The sequence below is a fragment of the Phyllostomus hastatus genome, unplaced genomic scaffold, assembly GCF_019186645.2.
Source record: "Phyllostomus hastatus isolate PE091 unplaced genomic scaffold, TTU_PhHast_1.1 phas_scaffold_385, whole genome shotgun sequence".
Taxonomy (NCBI): Eukaryota; Metazoa; Chordata; class Mammalia; order Chiroptera; family Phyllostomidae; genus Phyllostomus; species Phyllostomus hastatus.
The window spans coordinates 8,353,264-8,368,069 of record NW_025334026.1 but is presented as its reverse complement, the minus strand read 5'-3'; the positions used below and the strand labels follow the sequence as shown (position 1 = coordinate 8,368,069).

The 14,806-nt window shown below is 48.4% G+C and overlaps 1 protein-coding gene across 2 annotated transcripts in view; it reads left to right on the top strand.

The window, feature by feature from the left end:
• The window catches only part of GALNT17 (polypeptide N-acetylgalactosaminyltransferase 17), a 430,203-nt gene extending 428,067 nt beyond the window's left edge, over positions 1–2,136 (top strand). For both annotated transcript variants that reach the window (XM_045819620.1, XM_045819622.1), the window contains one exon: positions 509–2,136. In XM_045819620.1, coding sequence (XP_045675576.1) covers positions 509–637 — 129 coding nt within the window. In that variant the 3' untranslated portion in view covers positions 638–2,136. The remainder of the gene's footprint in view (positions 1–508) is intronic.
• The last annotated feature ends 12,670 nt before the right edge of the window (positions 2,137–14,806 follow it).

Sequence of the window (14,806 nt, the reverse complement as noted above, 5' to 3'; positions counted from 1 at the left end):
GGAAAGTCTTCATTCCAACAGCATTCTCCACTGATGCTCCTTACCTGGTTCAGCCACTCAAAAAGAGACAAGCCACTGATGAGGCTTATTTATTTTCTGACTTTAGAGCACAGGTGGCAAACACAAGGCCTGCAGGCCAAATCTGGCCCTCCACCTTGTTTTATCAGGCCCAGCACCTTGTTTCTACCCGGCAGCAGCACCGAGCTCCTTGCCCGCCCCCCCCCCACCCCAGTTAAGGAGTAGTTACATTTATACAGTCCTAAAATTACATTTGGCCCTTTGAAGGCAACCACAAGGCTGATGTGGTCCCCAGTGAAAAAGAGTTTGACACCCCTGCTTTAGAATTTCCAGAGGAAGCCCCAATGATCCCTCCCCGTGTACAAAGAATTTGAGGATTGTACCCCCCAAGAAGCCAGGTGCTAGGCACTGTGGTGGTTAAGCCTCTCTCTCCCTCTCTCACTCCTTCCCTCTCTCCCTCTTTCATCCACTTACCCCCATCTCCTCCCAGAATGGAGCCATCATGAATAAGGGCACAGGACGCTGTCTGGAGGTGGAGAACCGTGGCCTGGCTGGCATCGACCTCATCCTCCGCAGCTGCACAGGACAGAGGTGGACAATTAAGAATTCCATCAAGTAGTGGGAAGGAGCTGGGGACCCCAGAGCCTGGCTTCCTGGGACAGTGTCTGCCCGTGTTCTGGACCAGCCACACTGGTGGAGAGATAGCTGGGAGCCAGCAGGTGCTCGTGGGCGTCCGGGGCTTCTCCAGGGCAGCATGGGGGCCCCAGATGGAGACGTTGTGTCCACATCAGGCACTCAGCTTCCATGGGGCTCCTGGACCCTGGGAAAGCACCCCCCACCCACCCCTTCACTGGGAACCCAGGAGCTGTGTCTTCTGCAGCCCAGATGTGAACCTGGTACCAAGGAGTGAAACATCCACATCTCCTTTGTCATCTCCCCACCCACCATCAGGACTGGACTGGCAGGGGCCTCTCCTCTTTCTCACTTCTTCCAGCAGCAGCTTCTGAATTCCACCCTAGCCCTCAACAAAGTTGGGGGCTGCAGGTCTCAGCCACATCCTAGCTCCCCCCATTTCAGGGGAGGCAGTGAGGCCCTGAGACTCAGTTTTCCCTGAAGTCACTTCTGCCCAGATGTCCATTCATAACCAAGGCAGCCTCCACCCCAAACTTTTCCATTAGGTGGCGTGTGGCTTTAGCTCTGGGTTTTTCTAGACTCTCCCTGAGCTGGCCTGTAAGGAGCTGACGCTTCATAGTCACCTGGGCATTAGTAGGCTCCTGTGCTCCCAGGACAGTTCTTCTGCCTGGGTCTGGAGGGAGCTGAAACAGACATAGGCTGAGCACACAGGGTGGCCCGAGCTGTGCAAGGTCCCCCAGGCTGGAGTCAGGCGGTGCAGCTCTGCCTGCTAAGGACCAGGATCCCTGACTCATGGAGGCCACTGCAGGGGACTCAGCAAGGGGCCTCCACCTGGAGCCTAGGGACTGGAACCAGCACAGCAAAGGGGGTCAGGGCCCTCGAGGATGCTCTGTGCTCATTTCATTTCAGCCCATGCTCTGTTGGCTGACAGGGGAGAAGGCAGTCGATTCCTCTCTGAAGAGTAATAATTTTTTTTCGATTGCCCTCTGGTTAGGGTGCACTTATAAATCAGAGTTAATATATGGATGTGTGTGCATGCATATGAGTGTGTGCGCTGGTGTGTGTGTGGCAGGGCATGTGTGGCTGCATGTGCGTGCATGCATGTGTGACACCACGTGGCGTGTGTGTCTGGGTGTGTGTCTGAGTGTGTGGTAGAGCAGGTGTGGAAGTGTGGCTTCAGGCTTTCCACTTCATTGCTTGCCTGGATCAGGACAAGGCTGCTGAGAAGATTGGGGGGCTGGGGGGTGGCCATACATCTGGATGGAAGGATGTGGCTGGGCCTTGCCCTGTGTGGTACCCTAGACAGAATGCTGTGCTTCTGCCAGTTCCCATCTCTCTCCCTCATGCTGTCCCCAAAGACCAAGCCCTGCCCAGAACCAAACCCTATAGTTGCCCAGTTTGGGGTTCATATGTTTCATTTGGTGGCATCTTGTTGGTGATCGCCCCCCCCCATATCCCCCCTTGTGAAATAAACACACGTGAGCACTTCCCAAACAGCCTTGTTTGCTTCTTGATTTCTCCGGGGACTGGAGCTGAGGGAGTTCCTGGGGTGTGGTAGAGGGCTCCTTTGGTTTGGGAGGTTTGGTCTTATTACAGGCAAAAGCCCTCATAGCTTGGGGCTGAGAAAAATTCAGCCTGCCCTTGCACTGGCCTTTGCCCCACCCCCAAAGCAGAACAAGCTGACATTTGGTGCTTTACCCCTATAGATTAGGAGAGTCAGGCAGCTGCAGCAACTTCTAAGGAAGAGGAGGACTGGGAGTGACCTGGCTGAGCTATCCAGACCCACCCACTCCTGCTGCCAGACACCTGTTTACACTCTGAGGACCATGGAGCCTGTGGTGGAAGCATCTGCCCCTTTGGTTCATGGAAGAGTGAAATCCAAAAGGATGCCAGACCTTCTGTCATGGAAATGTTCATGGAAGACATGAACATGAACATGGGACCCCCCCATCTGAGTGGGGGTCCCCTAGGCTGTGACAGCCCTGTGCCTCTGTCCCATCTTGTCTGGTGTCACACAACACACACACACATGCTTACAGTTGTCATTTTTCTACTGGATTCTATGAGAGTCAGGGTCTACAGGCACATTGATGGAAAATGCTGCTACTTGGTAATGAGTTCATCAACCTTAAATATCAGAGCCTGAGGGTAGCTGTGAAGTGAAACTAGCTGAAGATCTGTGTGTTCCCATGGGGGTCCAGGGAGATGCTGAGATCACAGCACAAGGCAGTGCTTCCAGGAGGAGTCCTGCCCTGTCTGAGCCTTTCTCTCTCCCGTGCAGGTCTTAGAGTAGAAGTGCAAAGAAAGCAACACCCTCTTTTACCATTAGCTGAGACTGAGCCCAAATCCTGGTGAGGTTCTCAGTGGGCCTCTGTCGGATCCTTCCTCCTGCAGGAAATGGGCCTAAACCACCTCAGACCACAGCAGCCAAAAGATGTGCTCTGTTCTCCCAGAAGGCCCAAACCCAGGCCTGGGCCCATGCATTCAGAGAGCTCATGGCTCTTTTGGCTCACCTGTCCTGCTGCAGCCCGAAAATATGACAGAAGGAAGTATCCTGGAACTTGCAGGATGAACGCCGCTCTTCTTGAGTGTCACCAGGAGCAGGACAGGATGTCTGGGTGGTTTCCCTGTTTGGGGAGCTGGGGTGCAGAAGCTGGCTCAGAGCCTGGGGAGGCTTTCTGCCTCCAGACACAAGTATGTGAGCTCCCGCTCTTGGTTCAGTGTCTGGCAGCCTTGGGCAATCCATTCTGTCAGCACAGGCTGTCAGCACTCAGCTGGGCTTCCTCCCAAAGGGGAGGCTACATGGGAAGACCAGCTAGAGCAAGAGGCCAACAGCCCCAGTCGGCACCTTCTTTGCCCTGCAGGGTCCCAGGGCCCTGAAGGCCGTGGGGTGGCAGGCCAAGGGCCAAAGCAGAGAGGAAGAATTAAGAAAGCCAGAGATGGTGGGGAGAAAAGAAGCAGGGCCCTGGGGGAGCCTGGGGTCCCTGGTCATGTAGGGGAATTTGGAATTCCAGAGACCCACATCTCTGCACGGGACTGTGGGCAGCAGCTTGAGGGGAGTCTTACCCTCCTTCGGTGGAAGTCAGCGCCATCTGCAGTTCGAGATGTGATGAATCTGTCTACCCCACTCTCAGTCGGCAGAGGTGGACGCTGCAGGGGCAGCTGAGTTCTGACAACACTTGTTAATCTCCCTCTGTTCACCCAGCCCCCTCACCCCGCCGCTCCCTGCTCCCGTCTGGTGGCTATTTCTTTCTCCTTTCTCTATTTTCCCTCCCTCAATTTATATGGCAAAAAATGTCACAGATGGTTTTCCTGATACATATCCAAGCCACCAAAGCTGATGTCTTTGCATCTATGTATGTTATTTCTCTAATGTGTTCTTTATACTTATTCTGGTGGCTGGAAAAGGGAAAGAAATAGAAAAGACTGGGAAAGCGCAGTTTGGGCCTGAAGCCACTCCACGCCTTTTCACTTGGGCTTCAGAAGCCATTTTTTATTTAGCTGACACTTTCCCACCATTCTTGAAAAGTATCTCCCCCTGCCCCCTACTTCACAAAGGGCAGAAGTCAGGCCTGGGCAGAGCTGGCAACTCTCCCAGGGATGGGAATGAGGAAGTTGTCCCTGATTTGCATGCGGTTTCTTCTCCTTGCATGTTGCTGCTCTGAGAAATGCCGAGGGACAGCTGGCTGGAGCTGAACAGGCTTGGGAGGGGCCTGGGGCCGGCTCAGGAGCCAGGTGGCCCTTGAAATCTGGGAACTGCCAGCTGGCCGGACTCAGGTTCCGATCCCCACTCATTGCCAGTGTTGCAGCCTCTTGTTTTGATCTGAGCTCTGATCAGCAGTTGGGCTGGCAGATCATCCGCTCCTAATCAGCTGCCCCTTCCTTTCCTGCACCACGAATCCGAGTCTCTTGGCCACTCTGTTTTATCACTTATCAAGCAAGTTTCTTAGACATGACTATAGGGATCAGGTGTGGACCCCAAACTCTAGAGGTGCATTTTAGTTCAACAAATATATGTGGGCACAAATCCTGTGGTTTGCTTTTAAGACTTTTCGGAAGGGAAGGAGAAAGGGAGGAAGAAGGGGCTAACATACATTAAGCAAGTACACAATGAATATCATGACCTTTAGCTTTTAAAGCTTATATTGAGGGAAGAAAAGAGACACAATACATTAGGCCTCCCCACCCTGGAGCCTGGAGCCTGGGCAGTCAGAAAGGGCTCTACATCTATTGGCATGGATGGGGGCCTTGGCATATTTGCAGATTTCAGGGTTCTTTTGCCCAGGAGGCTCTAGCTGGTGGCTGGATCTTGCAGTATGGCTCCCAGCTTGACTGCCGCCTATCGCCATGGACGCCAGCACAGCCCGATCACAAAGAGCCATGCTGAGAAACTAAGGAAGCCAGGCAGGGGTAATCAATGCTGCTGATGGTTGCAGAATACAGGAGACTGCCAGGTGGAGCCGGTTATTATCAGCAGGATCAATATATGTAATCTACTCTCCCACTAGATGCCCACTCACCATCCAGGTAATCACCCCATAACTGCTTGATAAAGTCTAGAGACAGCTTGTTTGTTCTAGGGCAGGAAATTTTCTGACAGTGAGTTAAGTTAAGTCCAAATCTCAGTAACCTCTTTCCACAGTTGTTTTCAGAGCTCCAGCTGCCCTCTGGAGCTCTGAAAACAAGACCAACTGCCCATTCAAATCTACTGTGCGCATCAGAGTCAGAGCCCCTCCTTGAAGCATTAGCACGGCTGAGTGTAACTGAGAGAAGCAACCGGTATTCCACAGGCAGCAACTTTATTGGTGGACAGACCACACACACTCCTAGAGAAACGGTTACCTTTCCTGGCTGGGGGGGCCATGCCCCAATTTGCCACAGGATTGGGCATATGTTGTGGAAAATGCTTATCCACTATTTCTTAAGAAAAGTGATGGATGGAATCCTTCTACAGGAAAAAAAAATCATTTCTCACAGACCTTTACAGCTGACCTAATTTATTTTTCATTTTGGTGTTTCTCAAATAGGTATAAACATAAAATGGCTTTGCTCATAGGCCCATTATGACTATAACATAAAATAAGTTTATAAGTCAATGCCAAGAAATCTATCTCCAAAGTCAATAAAACGTGAGTTAACAACATGGCTTGAATCTGGCGGTAGCACTGTCTCCTGAAACAGAGTTGCTGCTGCACTGGACTCGATGATGACACCACCTTCTCGCCCAGGCTCTTCTGTGCCTGCTGATGACCTGACCCTCCCCCACACTTTTTGGAACTCCAGGTATTTTTAAAGTGTTTGCTTACTGACCACTTACTACCTGTCTAGGGTGTGGCTAATGATGGAGTAGTGAGCAAAGCAGATAGAAATCCAGCTCTCCGGGAATCTGTATCCCGCTGACTTTCCTGAGGGGCAAACGCATTTAGATTACAGTGTCCACATCAGCCTTCTCTTTCATCTGGGACAATCACTGTGCAACTACCTTGTGCCAGGCTGTTGTGACACACACACACACAAACCCATGTCCCAGATTCGCCATCAGTGCCAACCTGGTCATCCAGATGATCCAGAAAATGCTTATGTTAGTTTTCAGATAACTGCCAAAATGAAGACACAAAATTTGAAAATCTTCTTGGTATCTTGCAACTGCAGGCGTCAGAAAGCCTCCCAGGCGCTGGTGAAGCACCCAATACAGAAGCCCAGCCTGAGTCACCACATCTGCGTGACTCTGAAACTTGGAACTTGTTTCAGAGTTTGATAAGCACGTGGCACCAACAGGCTGATGACAGCTCTCATCCCCCTGAGAAAACAGTTATTCCAACTAGGGCTTATTTTCACTTCTTGCTTTTCTTCTCATTGCTCACCTTTGGGTCATTCTCAAGCTTGTTATAATACTTGGAAAAGAGCAAAATGTCCTAAGTGAAAATCAGAGAATTTTTTTTTCAGTTTCAATGTGAAGCAAAATCTCACTGGGAAGGATTTTGGAAAGTGTTGGTCAGAGTGAGGTTATTGGTTCATTGGTAGCTAACATTATGAACGCTCCCACTGCCCCAGGAGTCTGAGCTCTCACCTAGCATGAAATCCAGCTTAGGAAGGCAGGACAAATGGGGCTTCTAGTGGGCATGTCACAGGAGGCACTGGTGAGCATCAGCATGAACTCCAGATGGTGAGGCGTCTACAGAAACCTCATAAGAAACGGCGTTTAGCCCTGGCCAGGTGGCTCAGTTGGTTGGAACATCATCCCGTACATCAAAATGTTGTGGGTTGAATCTCGATCCCAGTCAGGGCACGTACTGGAATCAATGTTTGTTTCTCACATTGATGCTTCCTTCTCTCTCTCTCTCCCCCTCTCTATCTAAAATGAATAAATATATTCTTGGGTGAGGATTAAAGAAAGAAAGAAATTGCATTTATAATCCTGTCATGAAAATAACAAAAAGGAGAATACACACTGCCCAGATTTTACATTTTCTCCAGACTCTTTTGCCCTTGAAAACACAAGGGGAAATGACACTTCCCTGTCCTGACCCAGGCCACCAAAACAAGTTTCTGGTGCCTAACTTCACATACTTAACTTTCTCTGCATCATTATGAGCCACGACTTCTCCAGTTCAGAAAGCTTGAGAATGACCCAAAGGTGAGCAATGAGAAGAAAGGCAAGAAGTGAAAATAAGCCCTACTTGGAATAACTGTTTTCTCAGGGGGATGAGAGCTGTCATCAGCCTGTTGGTGTCACGTCTTTATCAAACTCTGAAACTCCATTAGAAGTTTCTAATGAACTTCTCCAGTTCATTAGAAAATGAAGGGTTTAAACACGAAGTTATTTACTAACTGCATGGCTTCTAAGTGCTTCAGAGACCTCCCTTGACATTATACCACTCTGACATTTGTACCCACTCCTTAGATGTTCTTTAAAGAGTCTCCCTGCAGAGCCCTGGCCAGGTGGCTAAGTTGGTTAGAGCATCTTCCCGTACACCAAATGTTATGGGTTTGGTTCCCAATCAGGGCACATACAGGAGGCAACTGATCAATGTTTCTTTCACACATAGATCTTTCTCTCTCTCTCTTTATTTCTAAAATCAGTAAATATATCCTCAGATAAGGAAGGAAGGAAGGAAGGAAGGAAGGAAGGAAGGAAGGAAGGAAGGAAGGCAGGCCCCCCACTTGGTGCCAAGGTAGAAAGCAGAGGGAAGTTCTGCTCCCGTGTGCACTGAAACCGTTTGCTCACCACCATTTTACAATTTAGCTTCTTTTTGCCCCCACAGGCCCAACCCTAACCTACCAAATTAATGATGTGCCAAGCATGTCTTGGGGCTACTTCTAGAATTTTTTAGAGGGTGGAGTCACTGCTCCAGTCCTCTGGAGTGAAGCTTCATTTCTTCCTGGAGAGTTTCTGTGGGGTCCTAGGCAATGGCCAGCCCAGTGCTGGGTTCAATGTAGGTGACAGCAGAGGAAATTGGCTCTGCAGGAGCCCGGGGAAAGAGAAAGCCAGAAACTCCTGCTTCTAGCAATGCTGTGCTCAGGCCATCAGCAGCCTGCCCCTGACTTGCCCCTGACCCTGATGAAGGGCCTGCACTCTCCTAGGCTCTCCTAGTGCACATGACCATCTCCAAGAGCTGTCCTATTAGACAGGGCCCAGCTCTTAATGCCTGTGACAAGAACACAAGTGAGGACAGCCTGGTGGAAGAAAGCTGCCACCTCTGCCCAAGGAGGAAAGAGTCCGTGCTTTGGGTTGCCGTGGTGGGAACGTCTTTGTTGTTTTGGGGTTTTGTTTCTATTTTCATTTTTATGTTTCAGCTTCTTAAAAATCTCTCTTACCCCAGAATAATTATCCAGAGAGGTAAGGAGGTTGACGCCAGTGGCTACAGGTTTGTTATATGTGTTGTTTTGATATTTTTGTTTTCTGTTGTGTTTTTTGCTTTCCTGGAATTTCTGCTGTTGGTGGGCTGGTTCCTTCTTCGGGTGCTCACTGCCAACGCTGGTGGTGTATGCTGGCAGGACAGAGCCAGCACTGCGCCTGGGGGGTGGGTAGGAAAGTGTCATGGCCTCCATAACTATAACCACCACCAGTACATGGACACATACTGTGTTCCAGGCACCATACAAAGGCGTCTGTGGGCATCCGCTCTCCCAACTCTCCCAGCAAGTCCCCAGCAGTTACAACTGTTTTCCCTTACAGATGAGGACACGGAGGCTCAGAGAGATCAAGCACTTGTCCCAACATCATGGAGTCTGTAAGCGGCAGGTGTGGGTTTCACACTCAGTCCGTGTCACTCAGAATTGCTGGTTCATAACCAACGGGCCTTACAACTCAGCCAGCTGCTCTGCTGCAGGGTCTCTGTTCTAACAGGAAAGCCTCAGGTATGAGGGGAGGAGCAGGGCCATGTCTAGGTTCTCTGCCATGCACCTTAGAGCCAATGGGAGCAGATTCATTTAGGACACTGACTTCATTAGCACCTCCTGGGCCCCGGGAGGACCTTGTCCCAGGGAGATGTCACCTGATTTGAAACAGCCAGCGCTGCCTGAGGCCCTGGCCTCCTGCCCCAGACATCTGCTCCCCCTTGTCGGGTTGAAGTGCCTACAAATGTATGTACTTAGAAGACTCACAAGAAAAAATGGCCAGTTCTGTCTGAAACAGTTCAGTGTGTCCTCAGCAGGCTAAGAAAACAGTGTCGCTCAAACAAGAACAGAAGCAAAAAAAAAAACAAGCAAGCAAACAAACAAAAACCCAAACACCTTTTTTTTGGTAATTTACAAGTTAATTGATGGTAAGTAGAAGTAAGTAATAACAGAAAGAAAATAGCCTGAGAAATCTCACCATCCAGAGATGTTTGTGAACATCCTCCCCTATTTTTTCCTTTCATATTGATCCCTATGACTTCACATACATATGTAATACATCATGGGGTCATGGTATGCTTAAATGTAATGGAGTAAAGGGAAGTCCCTGCACTTTGACCCGAAAAGCCAGCCATACTAATGTATGCTAGGGGAGTATAAAATGAAATGGGCTTTATTCAATAGTCACCTCAATATGGGTCAGCAGTTTCCAAGAAAAGCCAGTCAGATCTTGGAGTGGAAAATGCTGGATGAAGCAATTGTCCTGCCCCCTTGGATTTCCACAAAAGAGGGCAGCTGTAGAGATGGTAATGAACCTGGAAATCATATCTTCTCAAGGAAGAAACCAAGGGTGTTGAACTTGGAGGAGATGGTCACTGCCTTAAAGATTCAGTGGGCCATGGTGGGGGGTGTGGGTGGGGGGTTGGAGAGCATCCATGGGAGAAAAGGCCTGGTTTGGATTTCTTCTTTATGACTCAGAGAGTCAGAATGGGGTCACATGGATAGAAGCTGGACTATGGCTCTGAGCTTGATGTAAGAATCTGCTTTCTAGTAGAGCCGTCCTCCCCAAGCTGGGGTGGAAGTCTCAGGAGGAACTGAGTTCTGTTCCTGGAGAGGCACCAGCAGAGTGGGTGGCCTTCGGTGTTACTGCCAGTCCTCCGCTTATGTGACTTGGCTGTTCTTAGGTGAACCTCCTGATGGTTCCCACCCCAGCTTCCAGTGCTGGTGAGAGTGTGAGCTGTGTGCTCAGGTGGCACAAGTGGTTCTTGGGAGCTCTCCTCATGGAAATTCACATGCTAGCTGGGAGATGACAGTTCCACTTGTTACGTTTCACTTTGGAAGGGGAGGACCAGGCTTGACAGTTCATAGTTTAGCTCAGTTGCTTAGAGCATCATCCTGATACACCAAGGTTGCGGGTTCTATCTCCAGTCAGGACACATACAAGAATCAACCAATGAATGCATATATAAGTGAAACAACAAATCAGTCTCTCCTTCTCTCTCTCTCCCTCCTCCTCAAATCAATATATTAAAAAAAATTTTAAGTGCTCATTGTTTAGTCACAGGTAAAGTCCAAATGCACATCCCTGAGTTTTTGTTTCACAAAAATGCACCAGGTTTCTATAAGGTTTAGCAATGAGAGGAGAAGAAGGAACTCTCATCGACTTATACTTTTAAAATGTTTCTGAGGGAAGGGACAAATTTGTTCAGAGGAATTGCAAATAAATTATGTCAATACTTCACTTTAAATAGGGGAGCACAACTCTCCACTTCCTAACTGTGAATAACTTCCAAAGCACAGAATGTGGAAAGGGAGGAGAGAGTCCCTGCACAGTGGAGACACCCGACAAACACCACCTTAGCCAGGCGATCAGGGTCAACAGAGCAGCCATCAATCATGCTGATGGTATGACACACCGATATGATGTGATGCAAATGGCAGCTCCCTTCTGTGGTCCTCCTCCCCAAAACCCATAACCCCCATTGCATTGTTAGGAAAACATCAGCCAAATGTAACAGAGGGGCACCCTGCACAAGCAGGACTTGTCACTGTCAAGATCATCAAAAATAAGGAACGTTGGAGAAGACATCACAGTCAAGAGACACCTAAGGGAACAGAACAACTGCATGTAGTGTTCCTGGATGAGGCCCTGAAATAGAAAAAAGAACATTGAGCAAAAGAATTAAGGAAATCTGAAGAAATTATGAACTGTACTTATTAACAATATATCAATATTGATTAACTGTAATAAATGTATCCTACTAATGTAAGATAATAATAGGGAAACTGGGTGGTGGGAGTGTATTATAACTCTGTACTACCTGCTCAGTTTTTTTGGTAAATCTAAAACTGTCTGAAGTAACTCTACTACTGCTATTACCACTACTGCTACTACTGCTAATAAAGTACTCTATGGGCATCGTGTAACCCAGCCATCTCAGACAGCCCTGGTCAGTGCTGGATGCCAGGGTCTGGGAAGGGACTGTCCATCTGCCCAGGAGATAGCACTGACACTCTCTCACACTCAGCCTTATTAGCAGTAACAATGGAGCTGTGGCCTGGGGGAGTTCTTCAGAGTGATACAGACAGTTTAGCTGATACCATTAATTTATGGCTACTATGGAAAAGCCAGTTGGGATTTGTATCTGGGAGAAATCTATCTCTCTGCTCCCTGCCTACCAAATATTGCTTTCTTCTTTGGTAAGAGAACCTCAGTGATACTATATACAGCCAGGTGCCCAGCTAGGAAACTAGATTTCCCAGCCTCCTTTGCAGATCGGGTAGCTGATGAGAAGTGGAAGTCACTGGGTGGAGCCTCTGGGAGTGGCCTTTGAAGAGGCCCCTTTGATCCTTGCCCCTCCTTTTCCTGCTGCCTGGAAGAAGGACGGGATTGCAGTGACCACACTGCAATTACAGGGTGACCTTGATGACTACAGCAGAAAATAAAGGTACCTTGGGCTCCTGGTGAAGCTACCAGACTAACTCTGAGTCAGCGACTTAAGAGTTTCTTTACATGAGAGAGAAGTAAACTGAAAAATAAACCTTTAGTTCTGGGTTTGTTTTTTAGTTTTATTTGAGTTTCTTGATACATGCCATTAGTTAGTTAAGGCTGATTCAGAAACAAAATTTCTGCTGATTAAGGAAATTCTGTGGTCTAAATTGTCTGGAGCAACGGTTCAACCCTAAAGGTGAAGATGTGGTGTGCTATGGGAAACTTCTGGAGCTTATAATTTTTCAGGTGAGTTAGGAATAAATCAACCACTGCATAATACAAAGGCCGATCCCTGAAGCAACCCAAATACTCTATAGAATCCACAAGCTGAATAGAAATAGACCATAAAAGAGACCTCTCTGAGATAAGTCCCTGACAATTCCAGTGTCAGTAATGGAGACCTGAAGAAGAAGAGTCCAGGGCCAGGCCCTCACTGACCAGTAAGTATATACTAAGTGTTTTAGACTGGGCCTATGCCACCTATATCCATCCTCTCTAAGACTCTAGCCACCACGACTAGATATATTGTAGTTCCTGGTCCCTTTTGAAAAGAGGTGGGACCATGTGACTAAATTTTCCCCGGGACAGTGTGAGTTTGTGTGATGGGTGTCTCTTTGGGGCTGGTCTTTTTCAGAAGTGGGATTGCCTCCACCATGCTCCCTTTCCGCTTCTGGGCTGGCTGTGGACAACAGTGGGGTCTTAGAGGGTAGTGGAGCCATGAGGTGAAAGGATTCTCAGTCCCTGAATGATTGCATGAAAGAGACCCCTCTCATTGACCTGAATACCAAACCAAGACTGTTTTGTAGAGCCATTCCTTGTTTGGGTCTATTTGTCACTTCACTTTAGCCAAACCTAGTTAATATAAGATTGTTTACATATTGCGTTCGTTATCTATTTGTGCACAAGAAATGATCCCAAAGGTGAGTGACATAAAACCACATTTATGAGCTCACAGCTTCTGTGGGTCAGCTTCTGAAGGCAGCTGAGCTGGCTCCTCTGCTTCAGGGCCTCCCACAGGCTGCAATTAAGACATTGGCTATGGCTGAGTCATTTCAAAGCTCAACTGGGAGACGATCTCCCTCCAAGACCCAAAGTTGTTGGGACGAGTCAGTTGGACTAAGGGCCTCAGTTCCTTGCCATGTGGCCTTCTATACAGGGTATCTGGTAACATGGCTGCCTCATCACAGCAAGCAAGCAAGAGCATCTGAGCTTGCAAGAGCCCCCAGATGGAAACTCCAGTCCCGTGTAACCTAACCTCAGAAGTAAAATCCCACCACTTTTGCCACATTTCATTTGTTAGAAGCAGGTCACTAGGTCTGGCCATGCTCAGGAAGTACAACAAAGCCTGGATGCCCAGAGGCAGCAATCACTGGGAACCATTCAAAGGCTGCCTACTACACATATTTAGGCCTCACAGGAACCCCACTTAAATCCGATATTTAATCTGATTGGATTAGGCCCATTTATACAAGGAAACTAAGACCCAGGGAGGTCAAGTAGCTTGTCCAGAGTCACTCAGGTCATCTGTGGTAGATGAAGGTGGCTGGCATGGTGGCAGCACCTGTGCTTGTCTCACCACACCTCCACTGTCCAGGCTGCAGGTGCCTCGATTGGGCAGTGAAGCTGCCTGAGGAGCAACCAATCACGTGACAGCCTGCCAGATCAAGGCCCACCCACTGCAATCCCCTGCGGAGTCACAGTTTCAGGAATTGCAGGGTTGCCCCCAGCCCCAAATAGCTGCGTGCAGCGTTAGGAGGGAATTGTTAGGGTGTGTGTAAGTAGGAATGGAAAAGAGAGAGGCAGATAGGGACAGGACAAGAGGCATGTATGACGAGAGGAAAAAGAGAGAGAAGCACAGAACTACAGAGAGAAATAAAGATAATTTAAAATAGAGGGAGACAGGGGAAAGGCATTAAGAGAGAAAGGCAAAAAGACAGAAAAAGAGAAAGGAAAAAAAGAGAGAAGGGAAGGAGAGAACTGAGAGTGTGATCAACAGGCTGGTTGGCCACCAGTCGAATTTTTTCAGGGAAGGAGAAATGCAAGTGGGCGTTCCTGACACCCGCATACTCAGCGCCCCCTGGTGGGAATTTGAATTATATTCCTCAATGAAATGAGCACGATGTCCAGGTACCTGTAGAGAACACAGTAAACTGTGGGGTTTGGAAAGAGAGAATTGTGAGCCGTCTGGGTTGCCCACAGCTAGGTTTGTCCCTGGTGTGTGGAGTGGTTGTCGTGGTTGCCACGGACGGTGGCAGGGTGTGCAGTGGAGTGGGGTGTTGATGATTGGATGTGTGAAAAGATGGGGCTCCTTGAGGGTCAGGCCCCCTGAAGGGGATGGGGAGGAGGGACCAGCGGTCAGGGTGGACCTGAGCTGCCTTGTACCTGCCCCGGACACCCGGCCTGGGCTGATCTTGTACTTCCTGGCATCTGAGGGCCTGCGGAGAGTTTCGAACTTTTTCCAGGCCACGGAGACTTCGGGCAGTCTGCGGAAGCCTGTGGACCCCTACTTAGAATAACACTTTAGAAATGTGTAAAACAAAGTACATAGAATTACAAATAAACCCAGTTATATAGAAATACACAAAGTTTATTATTTAGAAATATATACATATACCTTTTAATTATTGCATTAAATAAGATATGTGATGGTTTAATGACTATCATTTCAAAGTTGTATGAATATGTGTATGTATGTATGTATGTATATGTATGTATGATGTATACATATATATGAGGTAATATTACAAAATTTCTACCACAATTACAATTTGACATGAAACTTAACTGTTACTTCCATTGGTGACAAAGGTACAGAACAGCTAC